Source organism: Aotus nancymaae, unplaced genomic scaffold (genome assembly GCF_030222135.1).
Source record: "Aotus nancymaae isolate 86718 unplaced genomic scaffold, 86718_ANA_hifiasm-v0.15.2.pri h1tg000009l, whole genome shotgun sequence".
Taxonomy (NCBI): domain Eukaryota; kingdom Metazoa; phylum Chordata; class Mammalia; order Primates; family Aotidae; genus Aotus; species Aotus nancymaae.
The window spans coordinates 16,475,154-16,491,498 of NW_026988420.1; the positions used below are offsets into that span (position 1 = coordinate 16,475,154).

Consider the following 16,345-nt stretch of genomic DNA (forward strand, 5'->3'; position numbering starts at 1 on the left):
TGCAATGGCTGACAAATCACCGATAAAAGCTGTAGTTTTGGAAGTGGCTGACAGTTGTTACAGTTGTGAAAGGAAAATAAATCTCCGGACCGATTTATCACTAAGGCAAGGGAAAATTCAAGTTGAAAACTACATCAGGCAAACCTGCCTCCCATTTTATTCCTAAATAAGATAGCTACAAATATTAAAAAGCTGTATACCTCCCTCACAATTTGCCCACAAGGAAGTTCCTTGTAGGCCTCAAGATCTTTACCCTAAAACAGTTCTGTTGAATTTCACTCTGGCAATGTAAACTGATAGCTGATTTTCACAGGTACAGGACAGAAAGTCATCCCTCTGCTCACCTGAGACAAATGCATATCTGATTGCTTCCTCTGCCCTATTGTTTATGTAAAAATGCAGCTTCACTGAGCCAAACTAAATTGTGTATTCAGTGAAAGGCTGATCAAGGACTCAAAAGAATGAAACCTTTTGTCTCTTGACTACCAATGACCTGGAAGCCCCCCACCCTCTACCCATCCCTGCTTCAAGTTGTCCCTCCTTTCTGGACCAAACCAATGTACAATTTATACATAGTGATTGATGTCTCATGTCTCCCTCAAATGTATAAAAGCAAACTGTACCCTGACCACCTTGGGCACATGTCAGCAGGACCTCCTGAGGCTGTGTCACAGGCGCATCTGTAACCTTGGCAAAATAAACTTTCTAAATTGATTGAGACCTGTGTTATCTGTACATTTTCAGTGCCGCAAAAGAAGTAGCACTCAAATATAAATTTCCTCAGCAAGGCAATTTACTTCTATAGAAGGGTGCAGCTCACAGATGGAACAATGGCGAGCGCACACTTGAACACGGGAGGGGAAGGGGTTCTTATTCCTGACAGAGGTCACCCCTACTGCTGTGTTGTTCCCTACTGGCTAGGGTTAGACCACATAGTCAAGTCTAATTCCGACTGGCTATTTTAAAGAGAGCACGGGTACGAACCAGAGTGGCAGGGTGGGTAGTTTGGTGGGAAGGACAGTTACAGAACAGGTCAGAGCAGGTAACCAGGGGTCAAAAGCAGGTGACCGGAGCAGGTGACCAGAGCAGGTGACTTGAACAGGTGACCAGAGCAGGGGCCCAGGGAAACAGTTGTGAACTACTAATTAGAACTGGTGGAAAAGATTGTTTACCGAAACTATAAGGAAGTTAAACTTTAAAATGGAGAATTAAAGAATAAGAGAGCTGAACATACTGACATACTGATTCTTTGAAGGGAAACTTGGAGTTCACTGCATCTAACACCTGTCTCAGATATTTTGGATACACACAGTGAATTGTTGTTACTGGATGGGGCTACTTACTTCTTTGTGGGTTTAGATTAAAAGACAGGTTTGAACATTTGGAGGTTATGGGAACACTCACCATCAAGGTATAAGACTCCTGTTAGGGACGGGCTGCTCACAGAGTAGTTTGACTGGCATTAAGTTACCCACCAGCCTCGGGGAAATGTGTGTGTAGCAAGGCGCACAGTCCCATGCTGCTTCCCTTCTTTTGGGAGGGGGGACCCAGGATTCAATATAGAAGTGAGATCCTTGATTTTGAAAGATTTAGATACACTGCCTTCCAGTTTTGTCTGCTTTTCACATATTAAATATTAGACCCTGTTTTAAAACTCTTTATAAAAAAAATTTACATCTATAAAGGAAATCTCCATTTGTAAGGCCTCCCCCTACACCCAAGCCACCAGAAATTTTTAAGATGGGAAAGACATTAATTTAAAATTCACATAACAAGCCTTACCTTTGTTTCAGACACCTTTCCTGGCAATCTTCTTTTGACTAAACCTTGACTGTGCCCTTTTTTTCAGCAAATAATGGTGTTTAGATCTAAGTTCTGTGCCTTTAAGAGTCATCCTTTCAGAAGTGCAAATTTAGGGTTGGCTTGCTAACTATTGTTTAGGGCAATGGAACAGGTAATCAAGAGACTAATAGTCTAAAGTTGGAGGCTTGTAATCCCAGCACTTTGGGAGGCTGAGGCAGGTGGATTGCTTAAGGTCAGGAGTTGGAGACTAGCCTGGCCAACATGGTGAAACCCTGTCTCTACTAAAAATACAATAAATAGCTGGACGTAGTGGCACACTTCTGTAATCCCAGCTGCTCCAGAGGCTGAGGCAGGAGGATCACTTGAACCCAGGAGGTAGAGGTTGCAGTGAGCCGAGACTCCAACCTTGGTGACAAAGTGAGACTCAGTCTCAAAAAAAAATAAAGTTGGAGGAAAATTATTTGAAAACTGGCAAATGAAAGCCTTATGAAGCTATAAAACCTGCTTCTGTGTGTCTGTATATGTATCATGTGTGTGTGATTTTGTAACTGAGTGCTCTATTTTAACTTTTTTTTTTGTCTTGTAGCCCTCTGTATTAACTTTTTAGTAATGAAATAATAATCTTGACTCCCCTTCTTTCCACCAGGCACTCCCTTGCATTGCTGGCTTATCTCATTATGTTTGCTTAGAAGTTCCAGAGACTGAATCTTGAGATAATCCAGGTGCCTATCAAATTCTCCCCCACCAGATTACTTTAAGGCTGCAGCTAATTTACAACCCAAACAAGCAGGAGATGGCACCAGCCCAATCACCAGATGGGGCAAGAACTCAAGATAAGTCATCCTGGTGGGGCACAGTGGCTCATGCCTGTAATCCCAGCACTTTGGGAGGCCAAGGCAGGCAGATCACAAGGTCAGGAGTTCAAAACAAGCCTGGCCAATATGGTGAAACCCCGTCTTTACTAAAAATACAAAAATTAGCTGAGTGTGGTGGTGCACGCCTGTAGTCCCAACTACTCAGGAGGCTGAGACAGAAGAATCGTTTGAACCCGGGAGGTGGAGGCTGTAGTGAGCTGAGATTGTACCACTGCACTCCAGCCTGGGCAACAGAGCGAGACTTCATCTCAAAAAACAAACAAACAAGGTAAGTCATTGGAACAAATCACGTAGACTTGCACCACCTCACCCCACAGACCCTCCATACCAAACTTCCCCTTCTTAAGCCCTAGCATTTTGCCTGAGAATTTTGAAGTGGTTTTATTAAGGCAGGAGCCTGAAACATCTCCCCACTGCTAGCACTGGAAAATAAAGTCACCTTCCTTCTACTGCACCTTGTCCTTGTTATTCAATTTTGCAAGCGGAGGGTGGCCGAACCTCCTGTGTTTGGCTGACATTTCACTTGATAGTGAAATACATGAAAGAGGTATAGTTAATTGGGTTAAAGAAAAAGTAAGTACTTAAATGAAATATTTTATCAATGAAAGTAGAAATGAACTCAAATGCCTTTTAATTCATGTATCTTGGGTAAACTTTTGGTAAATAAGACTAGTTTTTTGGTTAATGAAAGCAGCTACGTCATTTGATCAATAAAACATCCATGTATTAAAGGGCTTTTGCTTAGGTGGTGACTGCCTAACATTCACAAACTGTAGAAATGATTAATAAAGAAAGAAGATGATGGTTAGATTTGTCCAATGTTTCCTGAAAATTTCCAAACATAGTTGTTAAGAATGAATAAATAAATGTAATGAAATAAGAGGTTTGTTTGTTTGTTTACAGTTGGAGTGTCATCTGTCACACTGGAGTGCAGTGGCATGATCATGGCTCATGGCAGCCTCGAACTCCTGGGCTCAAGTGATCCTCCTGCTTCAGCCTCCCAAAGGGCTGGGATTACAGCCATGAGCCTGGCCAGATAAAAGTTTTAATAATAATTAGATTTTATAATGTGTTTACTTTAAAAAGGTTTTTCAAATCCTTTTGGTAACTTTTCCTCTTCGAGTTTTGCTAAGCTAAATTAAATGATAGGTATTCATTAACTACCTAGATCATCTCCAAATAACAATGCTAAGACATTAATGACTAATTATGAGTTTATAATCTTAAACTTTTGGCTTTGTACTTCAGAGAAACAAAGATATTTAGATGTATTAGTAAAATGTCCTGTTGCACATAAAAAAAAAATTCCATTAGAAAGCCTCTTTCAAAATATTATACAATGTGTATTCATTAATTGTTGGGACTCAACTGACAGTTAAAAATTGCTATGTTTTTGTAGTAGTATTTAACTTTGTAAACATTTATCAGCCTCTAAGAATATCTAGTACCTTAGTTTTTCTACTTGTTGCTCACCCTCACTTCTCCACAATACCAGGTCCCAGACCTCACACTAGTGCAGATACTCCGGGAATCCCTGCTTGCCTGCAGTAGCTTTTCTTGTACCACTTCACACTTGAAATACCTGATATAAGACTGAATTATGATGTGATTTCCCTCAATCTTTTTTTATTGTTGTTATTATTATTATTATTTTGAGATGGAGTTTTGCTCTGTCGCCCAGGCTGGAGTGCAATGGTGTGATCTTGGCTCACTGCAACCTCCACTTCCCAGGTTCAAGTAATTCTCCTGCCTCAGCCTCCTGAGTAACTGGGATTACAGGTGTGTGCTACCATGCCCAGCTAATTTTTGTGTTTTTAGTAGAGATGGGGTTTTCCCATGTTGGCCAGCTGGTCTCGAACTCCTGACCTCATGTGATCCACCCGCCTCAGCCTGGGATGACAGGTGTGAGGCACCGCACCCGGCTTTATTTTTCATTTTTATTTTTAGAGACAAGTTCTTGCTCTGTCACCCAGGCTGGAGAGCAGTGATCATAGCTCAGAGCATCCTCAAACTCCTGACCTCAAGAGATCCTCCTCCTTCAGCCTCCCAAAGTCCTGGGATTATAGGTGTGAGCCATTATACCTAGGCCCCTCAAATTTTAGAAGATGATGGTTGGCTTCCCCTTAAAGCAGCAGTCCCCAGCCTTTTTGGCTCCAGGAACCAGTTTCATGGAAGACAATTTTTCCACAGGGGCAGGGAAGGGGGGTGGTTTCGGGATGAAACTGTTCCACCTCAGATCATCAGCCATTAGATTCTCATAAGGAGTGTGCATGGTAGATCTCTCACATGCACAGTTCACAATAGGGTTTGCTCTCCTACCAGAACTGAATGTGGCTGCTTATCTGACAGGAGGCGGAGCTCAGGCAGTAAGGCTCACCTGGCCACCACTTGCCTCCTGCTGTGTGGCCTGGTTGCTAACAGGCCACAGACTGGTACTGGTCTGCAGCCGGAGGGTTGGGGACTCCTGTCTTAAAGTAAACAAAAGCAGAATCTTGCTAAAAATTGGAGAAAAAAAACATGATATTATGGTGTATTTTTATTGCCCATGGGATAGTAATTTGAGTCTACTGAATAGCTGTCAGAAATAAACTTGACTCTCTCAGGTAGAGCACAACAATACTAGATCATCAGCTACAAAGCCCCTAGCCCTACTTAAACTTTTCACCAATTGTCAGCTGATTGCATTAAAGAAAATTACACCACTCACCCGGGAAGCTCGTGTCTTTTGTTAGTAGCATTTGGAACAGGATTCGACAAAGCAAATTAAAAGGCTAGACACCCTCCGAGTTCTCTCTCCCAGCTGAAGGTATTTTTAATCCCCTTTCGGAATTTGCAAATCTTTGACAAAATTCCTCTGGGGACTGGTTATGTTGTTAAACTACATACCAAATTCTCCTTCATCGGCAGAAAATGAGCTACTCGTTAGATGTGCTGCTGCCAAAATACTCATTAAAGTTCCTGGAGCTTCACGCCGCCACTGTTTCCTATTTTCTGGAATGCCTTCAATCACAATAACTTGGCCATCTGAAGAGAAAAGTGTGATTAAAAACAAAAATGCTTTCCATTTGCATTTGTATAAGATCACAGAATGTTAGGAGGTAACCTAATCCCACTTCTAATTTTATTAACAAAGAAGCAGAAATACAGAAAAATTTAGCGACTTCTCGTCACATAGCTGATGGGGGGAAGAGTCATTGTTTTGTAAACTGGCTTTTTTGGTGTGATAAAATTTCTATTTGCCTATTTTAATTGTGCTTCCCCTCAATTATCTTATTAAATTATAATTCAACTTACACACATAATTGCTCATTTCAGTAATATACTTACATATTTCAACTTACAGCACACATACAAATTTTAGCTCTCTCAGCCCAATGTTATCAAGAACATAGAAAATAAGTAATACAAATCTTCACCACCTGTGAAGATAACGCTCAGAGGTTGGAGGCTGCTATGGACCTCTTCTAAGGAAAGGCTATGTCAGAGGTTCAAATGTAAATGAAGGAATTTAGGTAGAAAACATCATCATATCCTAAATATTCTTAACATTTCAATAGCACATTGGCTTCAAAGCAATTTGTATGTATCTTTGAACTACTAACTCTCTAAATCTTATAGGGATAGCTACTCTTTTAATTCTAATTTTACTGGTGAAAACAAAAATAAGCCTATGAAATCGCAAGACAGTTGAGCTGGCCTTGGAAGGTAAATCAAGTCAGCTGCCTTCCTCATGCAGTCTTCCTCACTCTGAGGAAGGTGACATCCTAGATTTTTCCTCCTTTATATGTGCATGTCTAGAGTGGCCATTTGTCCAGGATAATTAGCATGTAAGTCTCTCTATGGAGATATCAAAACAAGATCTTTGAAAGTGTCTGATACAAGATCTATAGGGGGTTGTACTGAGAAGTAGACTATCACATCAGGATGAGCACCAGGTTGTACAGGGCTTTGGTCTTCCCTTCCTGATGACTGACGCTAAGCACAGACTCACCGTCAGGCCCCGTCGGGCAGGTGGAGGTGATGTCGGCCGCTGCCATCATCTGCAGCAGAGTCTGAGGCGCTCCTCCATCCCACTGCTTCCTGTTTCCAGCAGCAGCTGCAGTATGCATGGAAAACCCTGGGTGTAAGGAAATAACTCGTTAATTCAAAAGCAAAGTGTAACTAATTGCTCCAAACAGTTCTTAGGAACTCAGAGGTAGTTTATCAGCAGGTATGTTCAAAACCAGAAAAATGACCACCCTTGTTCTAACATAGATGGAAGACTGAAATGGCAAACAAGTGTCAACACTGCTTTACTTTTATTGTTAGTGTTTGATTGACTAGCCAATATAGCTAAATGCTAAGGAAATATCAGTGACACAAATAAACAAATTCCTTGAGGCATCTGTGAGAACTTTTCCACAGAAATGCAACCTGTTCCATTTTCTTAATTAAAAAAAAAAACTTGTTCTGACTTTTTCCTTATTACTATTTTCACTATAAAAATATCTGAAAATTGCCAGGTGTGGTGGCTCACACCTGTAATCCCAGCACTTTGGGAGACAGAGGCAGGTGCATCACCTGAGGTCAGGAGTTTGAGACCAGCCTGCCCAACATGGCGAAACTCCATCTCTACTAAAAATATAAAAAATTAGTTGGGCATGGTGGCGGGCACCTGTAATCCCAGCTACTCGGGAGGCTGAGGCAGGAGAATCCCTTGAAACTGGGAGGCAGAGGTTGCAGTGAGCAGAGATCACGCCACTGCACTCCAGTCTGGGTGACAGAGCAAGACTCTGTCTCAAAAAAAAGAAAAAGAAAATCTGAAAATCAGCTAAGTAGAAGAAAAAAAAAAAATCACCCATAATCTCACTGTCCAGAGACTATTAAAATTTCAATTTTACCCTTCTGCATATGGTTTTTGCTTTGTTTTGAAACAAAAAATTGGACCACATAATACATATCCTCTCAGAGCTTGCTTTTTTCAATCAGCTACAGATCATATCCAGGTTAATGAATATTCTTCTATACAGCTATTTTAAAGCAAATATAGTATTCTGCTTCATGAACGTAATATAATGTAACTAATCCTTTCCTGCCAGATTTTTCGGTTGCTGGTGATTTTTCACTATTATTAATAACACCATTATATAATGATCTCATTTGTAGCTAAATTTTTGTGGACATTTATGATTATTTAAACTAAATTATTGAAAATAATAATTCTAGGGGTTAGTATTATTTGCTGTACTAAAGCTTTTAGTTGTTAAAGCTGAATTATTACTAATTTATTCTGTGATTTTTTTCTATGTCCTTTGAACAGCTAGCTCTTCCCTGTTCAAAAAATTACCTATATTCTTTTATTCCATTTTCTAATGTATAAATTTTTTACATATAAACTCTGATTTTTTAAAATTTATTTTATCATATTATTTAGGGTCTGATTTCACAGTCTTCCCCAAACTGTTAACCAGTTGGCCCAGCAGCATTTATTTGAATAATCCTTTCTTTTCACACTGACTTATGTTGTTACTTTTCATTTGTGCAGAATTATGAGTTATACTAGGATTTGTTTCTAACTTTCTCTTCTCACTGTTTTAGTTATTTGGGTGCTACTATCATACTGTTTGAATTACTATAATTTCTGTAATATATTTTGATGTTTGGAAAGCTAAATTCCACTTCACTGTACTTTTCCAAAATTTTTGGCTACTTAAGAAGCTCTAGAATTCTCCAACCTGTTGAGATCTCCCTACACCATAAAAAAAAAAAAAAATCCTATTGTGGTTTTGATTGAAATGGCCATAAATCCACATTTTGAGGGTGGAGAAAGAAAGAACCAGTTAGGCAGGCAGTTAGGGCAAGTCCTTGGTAGAATTCTTTTAAGCAAAAGAACAGTCTGAAAAATCAAGCTGCAGACACAGATAAGGGAACTAGCACAGGAAACTGGCCTAAAACATGCCCACAGCTGCATAGATAAGGGAGCAAGGCCCAACTCAGAAATGCCTTTGTCCTTGGTGCAACCAGTGGGCCTCCAGGAAACAGTTCCTTCTCCTTTTGTGGGCGTGTTCGTGGTGGGCTCCAATGAGCACATTCTTTTCTTTTTGGGGCATACTTTGGACTGTGAGCCAAGCCTCCATGAACCATCACTCTGACACTCAGCCAGTTGTGGGCCAAGTCTCCAATTGGTCCTTTACACTATCATGTCATTTTCTTTCTCTTTTTCTTTTTTGAGACAGAGTCTTGCTCTGTCACCCCAGCTGGAGTGTGGCTGGAGTATGGTGTTGCAATCTTGGCTCGCAGCAACCTTCACATTCCAGGTCCAAGTGACTCTTGTGCCTCAGCATCCCAAGTAGCTGAGATTATAGGCATGCACCACAACACCCAGCTAATTTTTGTATTTTTAGTAGTGACAGGCTTTTGCCATGTTGGCCAGCCTGGTCTTGAACTCCTGGTCTCACAAGATCTGCCCACCTTGACCTCCCAAAGTGCTGGGATTACAGTCATGAGCCACCACACTCAGCCAACCATCATGTCATTTTCTGAGTGATGCCTTTTCCAAAGACAACCCCCAGTCAGTCAGCACAGTAGAAGGATGGGGTGGAGCTGCCAGAAATTCATGCCTCGTGTAAGGCCGGCTGCCTCGCTGAAGAGCCAAACGGACACACTTATCTCTCTTCATGCTGGCTCCCCACCCACACTCCTATCAGGCCTCTCTATGCTAGCTCCCCACACACTCCTATCAGGCCTCTCTATGCTGACTCCCCACACACACTCCTATCTGGCCTCTCCATGCAGGCTCCACACGCCCACTCCTGCATTCCTCGCTCAACCCTTTCAAAATTTAAAAAGCCCACCAGAGATTTGTCCAACGGCAGTTTAACACTGACCTCCCCAGCCAGTCAGCCTACCAATGAAACTGTCTGCTCTTTGTTTCCCTAACAATCAATCAAACTTCCCCACCAATGAACCTGTATACTCTTTGTTTCCTTAGCCCCGCCTGACTACCAATGGCTACTCACCCCATCGGCATCTCAATTCCCCCTGACCAATGAAACTGTCTGCTCTTTGTTTCCCTAACAATCAATCAAATCTCTTTACCAATGAAATTGTCTGCTCTTTGTTTCCCAATGACCAATCAACTACCTCCACTTCTTATAAAACCCCATGCCCTGAGAAGCCCATTGCGACTTCTCTGGCCCCTTCTTGGACCACAGAACCTCGCCCGAGAGCTGAATAAATTGGATTCTCATTTTTTCTCACTGGCCTCAGTTTCCTCATTTCAACTCAGCAATATACCTCACACCTTGTACAAGTGAAACATCCAGCCCCATTACGTTTTTCATAAAAGCCTTTTTACTCAGCTGTGAAATGGCAACCCTCTTGGGTCCCCTCTCTGCAGTGAAGAGCTTTCCTCTTTTGTTTATTAAACTTTCACTCCAAACTCACCCTTGGTGTCCATGTTCCTTATTCTTTTGGTTGCAAGACAAAGAGCTCTGGGTGATACCTCAGACAACGATAGTGCAATATTTATTTGAAAAACATATTTCCAATATATAGCACTGTTATTTCTCTCCATTTATTCAAGTGGCCTTGAAATACCTCAGTAAGGATTTACAGTTTTCTTTCTACACACTGCACAATTCTTGTAAAGTTTATTCCTAAGTGAATGAATACACACACACACACACACACACACACACATTCATACATATTTGCTGTTATTACTATAAATGAGATCTGACAACCAACTGGGGAAAACACTTGCAATACATATTACAGGAAAAGGTTTGATTTAAATCAGTCTTATAAAAAACAAACATGTCGCTGTCAGTAGAGAAAAGGAGGAAGGGCATGAGTACATAATTCATAGGAGAAATATGAATAGTTGTCTGGGTACAGTGGCTCACACCTCTAATCCCAGCACTTTGGGAGGCCAAGGCGGTGGATCACCTGAGGTCAAGAGTTCGAGACCAGCCTGGCCAACATGGTGAAACTTTGTCTCTACAAAAAATACAAAAAAAAAATTAGCTGGGCATGGTGGCATGCACCTGTAGTCCCTGCTACTTGGGGAGGCTGAGGCAGAAGAATCACTTGAACTCAGGAGGTGAAGGTTTCAGTGAGCCAAGATCACACCCCTGCACTCCAGCCTGGGTGACAGAGGGAGACTCCATCTCAAAAAAAAAGAAAAAGAAAAAGAAAAAATATGAATGGTCAACAAATATATGGAAAAATTCTTTAGCCTGAATAATAATTACAGGAATACAGATTAAAATGAGAGACCATTTTCAGTATACTACTAATGAAGGGTTTTTCTTCCCTCTTTAATCTAAAAACAGCCAACCCGCTCTCCTCTTCCCAGCAAACTGACGCAAAGATAACAGTTGAATTTACCCCTTTCACAGTTGACTGCTTTCCCTGCGGCCATTAAGGGTTCCTGAAGGGCCAAATCCCACCCACTTCACCTGGCCTTTCTCTTCCAGTTGATGCTGCCAATTCCTGTGCCTCCTCCATGACCTGTCTCTCCTCCTTTGGCTTTACTCTCTCCTGAGTCTCCAAAATTTGTCTATATAGTGATAGAGTTTTGTTCTAAGCTCCATTTCCCTCTCACTCCAGTCCCTCTGCCTAGGTATTTTGACATCACCAAGGTTAAAAACCACAGATATGCTAAGGGCCACCAAGCTGTATCTTTATCCCTGATATGCCCCAGGCTTTCAGTCTTACACAGCATCTGCAACTGATGCCATAAAGACCTAAATCTCAACATGTTCCTAATTTAGATCACTACCTGTCTCTCCTGACCCCATTACCCTCCATGTGATGTATATGTGGTTAGTGAAAGCTTTATGCATCTGAATTAGAAGGCCGGGAATATCCTGAAGCCCCTTCTCTTCTTCAGGCCCCACACTCAGTACCTATTCTCCCTGCACCACTCTGGCTCATGCACTTGGACTCTTCTCCTGCCTCCAGGCCGTCCTTTGCTCTGGAGCCAGCATGATCCTTCTCAATCACAAATATGATGGCATGCCAAGCCTGGAGGAGTGTGGACCTCACTGACTGTCTAGCCAGCTTGCACTCCAACGGTACATTTCAGGCTCAGAAAACATGTTTTGTGCCTCTTTTGCTCATAACACTTCTGTGATATTGAGAACAGGGCCCAGATTTCATTCATCTTTGAGCTCCCTACCACCAAGCAGTCTTTGGCACAAGGGAGATTCTCAATATGCCTGCTGAATGGAGATTTTTCCAGATGGAAATGAGGCAGAGGATATTCCAGGAAGAGGAAACCAAGCCAAGTCAGGTGTGTAAATGCTCATATAGCTGTAGGAGAAGAAGAGTGTTCCAGCAGGTTGTATGGATTCCATTTTCCATGGAAGGAAAAAGGGAGTGCTGGGATAAGAAAAGTAGGTCACAGCAGAATTAGGCCATGTGGTGCTAAATGTGGTAATATGTGGAATGGACCTTATTCTGCAGGTATTATCTAAAATAAAATCTGAGCAGAGTAATAATATGCAAAGATAACTTTAGTAACTGATATGATTTGGCTGTGTGCCCACCCAAGTCTCATCTTGAATTCCTGCATGTTGTGGGAAGGACCCAGTGGGAGGTGGTTGAATCATGGGGGTAGGTCTTTCCCAGGCTGTTCTTGTGATGGAGAATGAGTCTCACGATATAAGATGGTTTTAAAAGGAGGAGTTCCTCTGCACAAGTTCTCTCTCTTTGCCTGCTGCCATCCATGTAAGACATGACTTGCTCTTCCTTGCCTTCCACCATGACTGTGAGGCTTCCCCAGCCATGTGGAACTGTAAGTTCAATTAAACCTCTTTCTTTTGTAAATTGCTCAGTCTCAGGTATGTCTTTATTAGCAGTGTGAAAACAGACTAATACAGTAACCATTCAGAGAATGAATGGGAAATACTAGAGAAAAGGAGGTCACATAAGAGAATAAGGCAATACAGTGAGGGGAAGGCAAAGGGAAAATGAAAAGACAGCATTTATGTTAGGCACCTAGTATGTGCCAGGTCATTTGTACATCAAAGCTCACTCTAGTCCTCACAATTACCCTGTGTGGTTGTTCCTACTACTATTATCCCCTGTTCCTAAGATAAAACTGAGATTCAGAGTGTTGGAATAACTTTTAAAAGAAAGTTCATATAACCAGAAAGTGGCAGCAACACCTGAGATTCAAACTCCCATCTATCTCTGAAGCCCACATCACACAACTGAGAGATGACACAGCCCTAAACTAGTTGCAGAGGGGATGAAAGAAGAGGAAGACTCCAGAGAAATCTCAGAGTAGAAGATTGCTGACAGTACACCCTGGTGACAGCACTGATTGTGAAGTTCTCATAAGATGAGTAAACAACAACAGGGGAGGGGCCCCACATGGGGATGGGGAAACACTGTTCTGAGAGATGGCTAATCACAGACAAGCTGCTGGCATATCCTATTCCCAAATACCTCATTCCTTCCACATGTAGCCCCAGCAGCACAACCTTATCCACATACCTTATCAACATGTAGCTCCTCCAGTATGACCCTATAAAATTTCCCTCCAGCTCCTGCCTCTTGGCAGACAGCCCCTTCTCTGCTGTGCTGCCTGTTGCACTCTTGCAATGTGTCTTCATAATTTAATAAATCTGCCTTTCTTTACCTACAATTGTCTTGATAAATTCTTTTACTTCCCATGACACTAGCCCCAGCCAGTTGCACCTGTGACACTGACCAAAATAAAGGGTCATTGGAAAGGAAGAGCACAGAAGAGCTTGACTTTACACAGCTGAGTTTCAGACACTAGCAACACTTGTCCATGGAGTTTCCCAGAGGATAATGAGAAAGACTAGTAAGTCTAGAGCTCCTGGGAGAAGCTGAAGCTGCAGGAGGGAGTGGGTGTGGAGCAGGAGAGGAAGGCTGGATCTCAGGGAGCGTGGCCTCTGCATGGGTGGCAGGAGAATAGGAAGTGTGTTTCTGCCTTTCTCAGGGAGAGCAGAGAGGGTCAAGTAACAGTGGAGGTGAGGCAGATGCATGGGGACAGAGTTCAAGATGGGTTGCTAATAAAACTGTTCCTTCTCAGTTACAACTTTCAAGAGACACATACCTGTTTCTGGGCAGTGGAGTTTTTCAAATCCTTTGTCTGTATAATCTCCATGCTCCTTTACACATTTATACTCCTTAAACTTCATGCCATCCTCAAAGGTCAAAGTCTCATTTAGTATATCCATTACCTAAATCAATTCCACAGTGTTTCATGATAAATTAGCCATATTTTGCAAGAAAGAAAAACCACATTTTTTGTGTTCCTAGTAAAACTAAATAATTCCATAGAGTTTTAAAACTAGAGCTACGTCAGAATAAGATAAAAATAGAAATGTTTTCATTTCTTCTCCGGGTCAACAGTGTCAAGCACTGGTCATAAGGCAACTTAATTGTATCTAGACTTTCTGCCTTCAATATTATTCCACTTCAGTTCCACGCTACAGTGCTCTCAAGATTTTGTCATTCATGCCCTGCTTTAAGTATACGACATTCTTAACCAGGTGCCTAAATCTGCTCCTAGTATTCTATAGTCAATACCAAAATGACCACTTCTGTTTCAAGCAGATAGAAGCAAAGAATAAAAAAGAATGGCAGTTAAAACTTCTTGGACTCCATTCTTTCATTTCAGCAGGGCAACGACAGCACCTCACTTCACAGAAGCTCTGTGAGAGTACCACTTCTCAAGTTCCCACCCAGAAGCAGGTCCCCTGATCTGTTCCACTCTGATGTCACAGCTCCGGAGCATTTAGGAACTTATGGTTGAACAGAGGTGAATGCTAACTATCACAGCTCTAATGAAGTCTTTATGTAGCAAATGCTCATAAAAATAAGAAATGCTAACATGAAAATGTTTTAAGCTAAAAAAGAACATTAAAGAAAAAGATTGAGCATCATGTATAATTATTCATACCTACATTGACTTAAGAAGTGAATTCAGAAAAGGTAAAATGGAAAAATAACCAGTTAATTATGACATTTGTTATAGGTCTGATAAAACCAGGATTAAAAAAATGTTAAAATCAAGTAATAAAATGAAATTTGGATTTATTGTGTTGAGACAGTTATTGTCGTGGCAAGAAGAGCCCAAATACATAAATGAGATTTACCTAACATTATCAATAATGAATTAAGACCTAAAATAAATGTGCCTGGTTTCAGGGTACCTGTTCAATTTTTTAGGTCATTATATTAGTTGTTGACTATATATCAGGTCTTCTATTTTAATTTGGCTGTGATAACAATTAATATTCTGAGTAAAATTGCTCCTTTATTTAAAGAAAAGTAAATTAAAATATAATAATTTACCTAAAGAAATAACCACAATAAAATAAAATGGGAGAATAAAAAGCATTTTGAAGACTCATTTGAACACCAAATATTTGTCTAGAAATATTTTTTAAAATTCTAGGCATCCAAATAAGAAAAGAAAAAGTCAAACTATCTCTTCATGGATGATATGATTCTACAACTTGAAACCCCTAAAGACTCCACCCAAAGGTTCCTGGAGTTGATAAACACCTTCAGCAAAGTTTCAGGAACAATATCAAGTATAAAAATCAGTAGCATTCCTATACATCAAGAACATTGAAGCAGAGAGCCAAATCAAGTATGCAATCCCATTTACAATAGCCACCAAAAAAAATAAAATAAAATACCTAGGAGTACATCTAACCAAGAAGGTGAACGATCTCTACAAAGAGAACTACAAAACACAGAAAGAAATTGTAGATGACACGAACAAATGGAAAAACATTCCACACTCATGGATTGGAATAATCAATGTCATTAAAATGGCCATACTGCCCAAAGTAATCTACAGATTCAACACATTTATATCAAACTACCAATGTCATTTTTCATAGAATTAGAAAAAAAAAAACTATTCTAAAATTCATATGTAAACAAAAAAGAGCCCAAATAGCCAAAGTAATTCTAAGCAAAAAGAGCAAAGCCAGAGTCCTCATGTTACCCAACTTCAAACTATACCATAAGACTACAGTAACCAAAACAGTATGGTACTGGTTCAAAAACACATAAACCAAGGAATAGAATAGAGAACCCAGAAATAAAGCTACCTATCTACAGCATCTAATCTTTGACAAAACTGATAAAAATAAGCAATGGGGAAAGGACTTCCTATCCAATAAATGATGCTGGGATAGCTGGCTGGCTATATGCGCAAGAATGAAACTGGACCCCTGCCTTTCACTGTATACAAAAATTAACTCAAGATGAATTAACTATTTAAATGTAAGATCTCTAACTATGGCCAGGCACAGTGGCTCACGCCTGTAATCCCAGCATTTTGGGAGGCTGAGGTGGGCGGATCATGACGTGAAGAGATCGCGACCATTCTGGCCAACATGGTGAAACCCCATCTCCAGTAAAATATAAAAATTAGCTGGATATGGTGGCACAGGCCTGCAGTCCCAGCTACTCGGGAGACTGAGGCAGGAGAATTGCTTGAACCCAGGAGGCAGAGGTTGCAGTGAGCCGAGATCATGCCACTGCACTCCAGCCTGGCGATAGAGCAAGACTCCGTCTCAAAAAAAAAAAAAAAAAAAAAAAAAACTCTAACTCTCTAACTAAAAGAATCCTAGAAGAAAACCTAGGAAACACCATCTGAACATGGGCCTTGGGAAAGAATTTGTGAC

The 16,345-nt window shown here is 40.9% G+C and overlaps 1 protein-coding gene across 1 annotated transcript in view; it reads right to left on the reverse strand.

Moving 5' to 3' along the window:
• Nucleotides 1-16,345, reverse strand: part of NEK5 (NIMA related kinase 5) — a 78,349-nt gene that overhangs the window by 12,119 nt on the left and 49,885 nt on the right. Inside the window, exons 18-20 of the mRNA XM_064373607.1 lie at nucleotides 13,753-13,879; nucleotides 6,670-6,795; nucleotides 5,565-5,702 (exon numbers count right to left, since the gene is read on the reverse strand). Coding sequence (XP_064229677.1) covers nucleotides 5,565-5,702; nucleotides 6,670-6,795; nucleotides 13,753-13,879 — 391 coding nt within the window. The remainder of the gene's footprint in view (nucleotides 1-5,564; nucleotides 5,703-6,669; nucleotides 6,796-13,752; nucleotides 13,880-16,345) is intronic.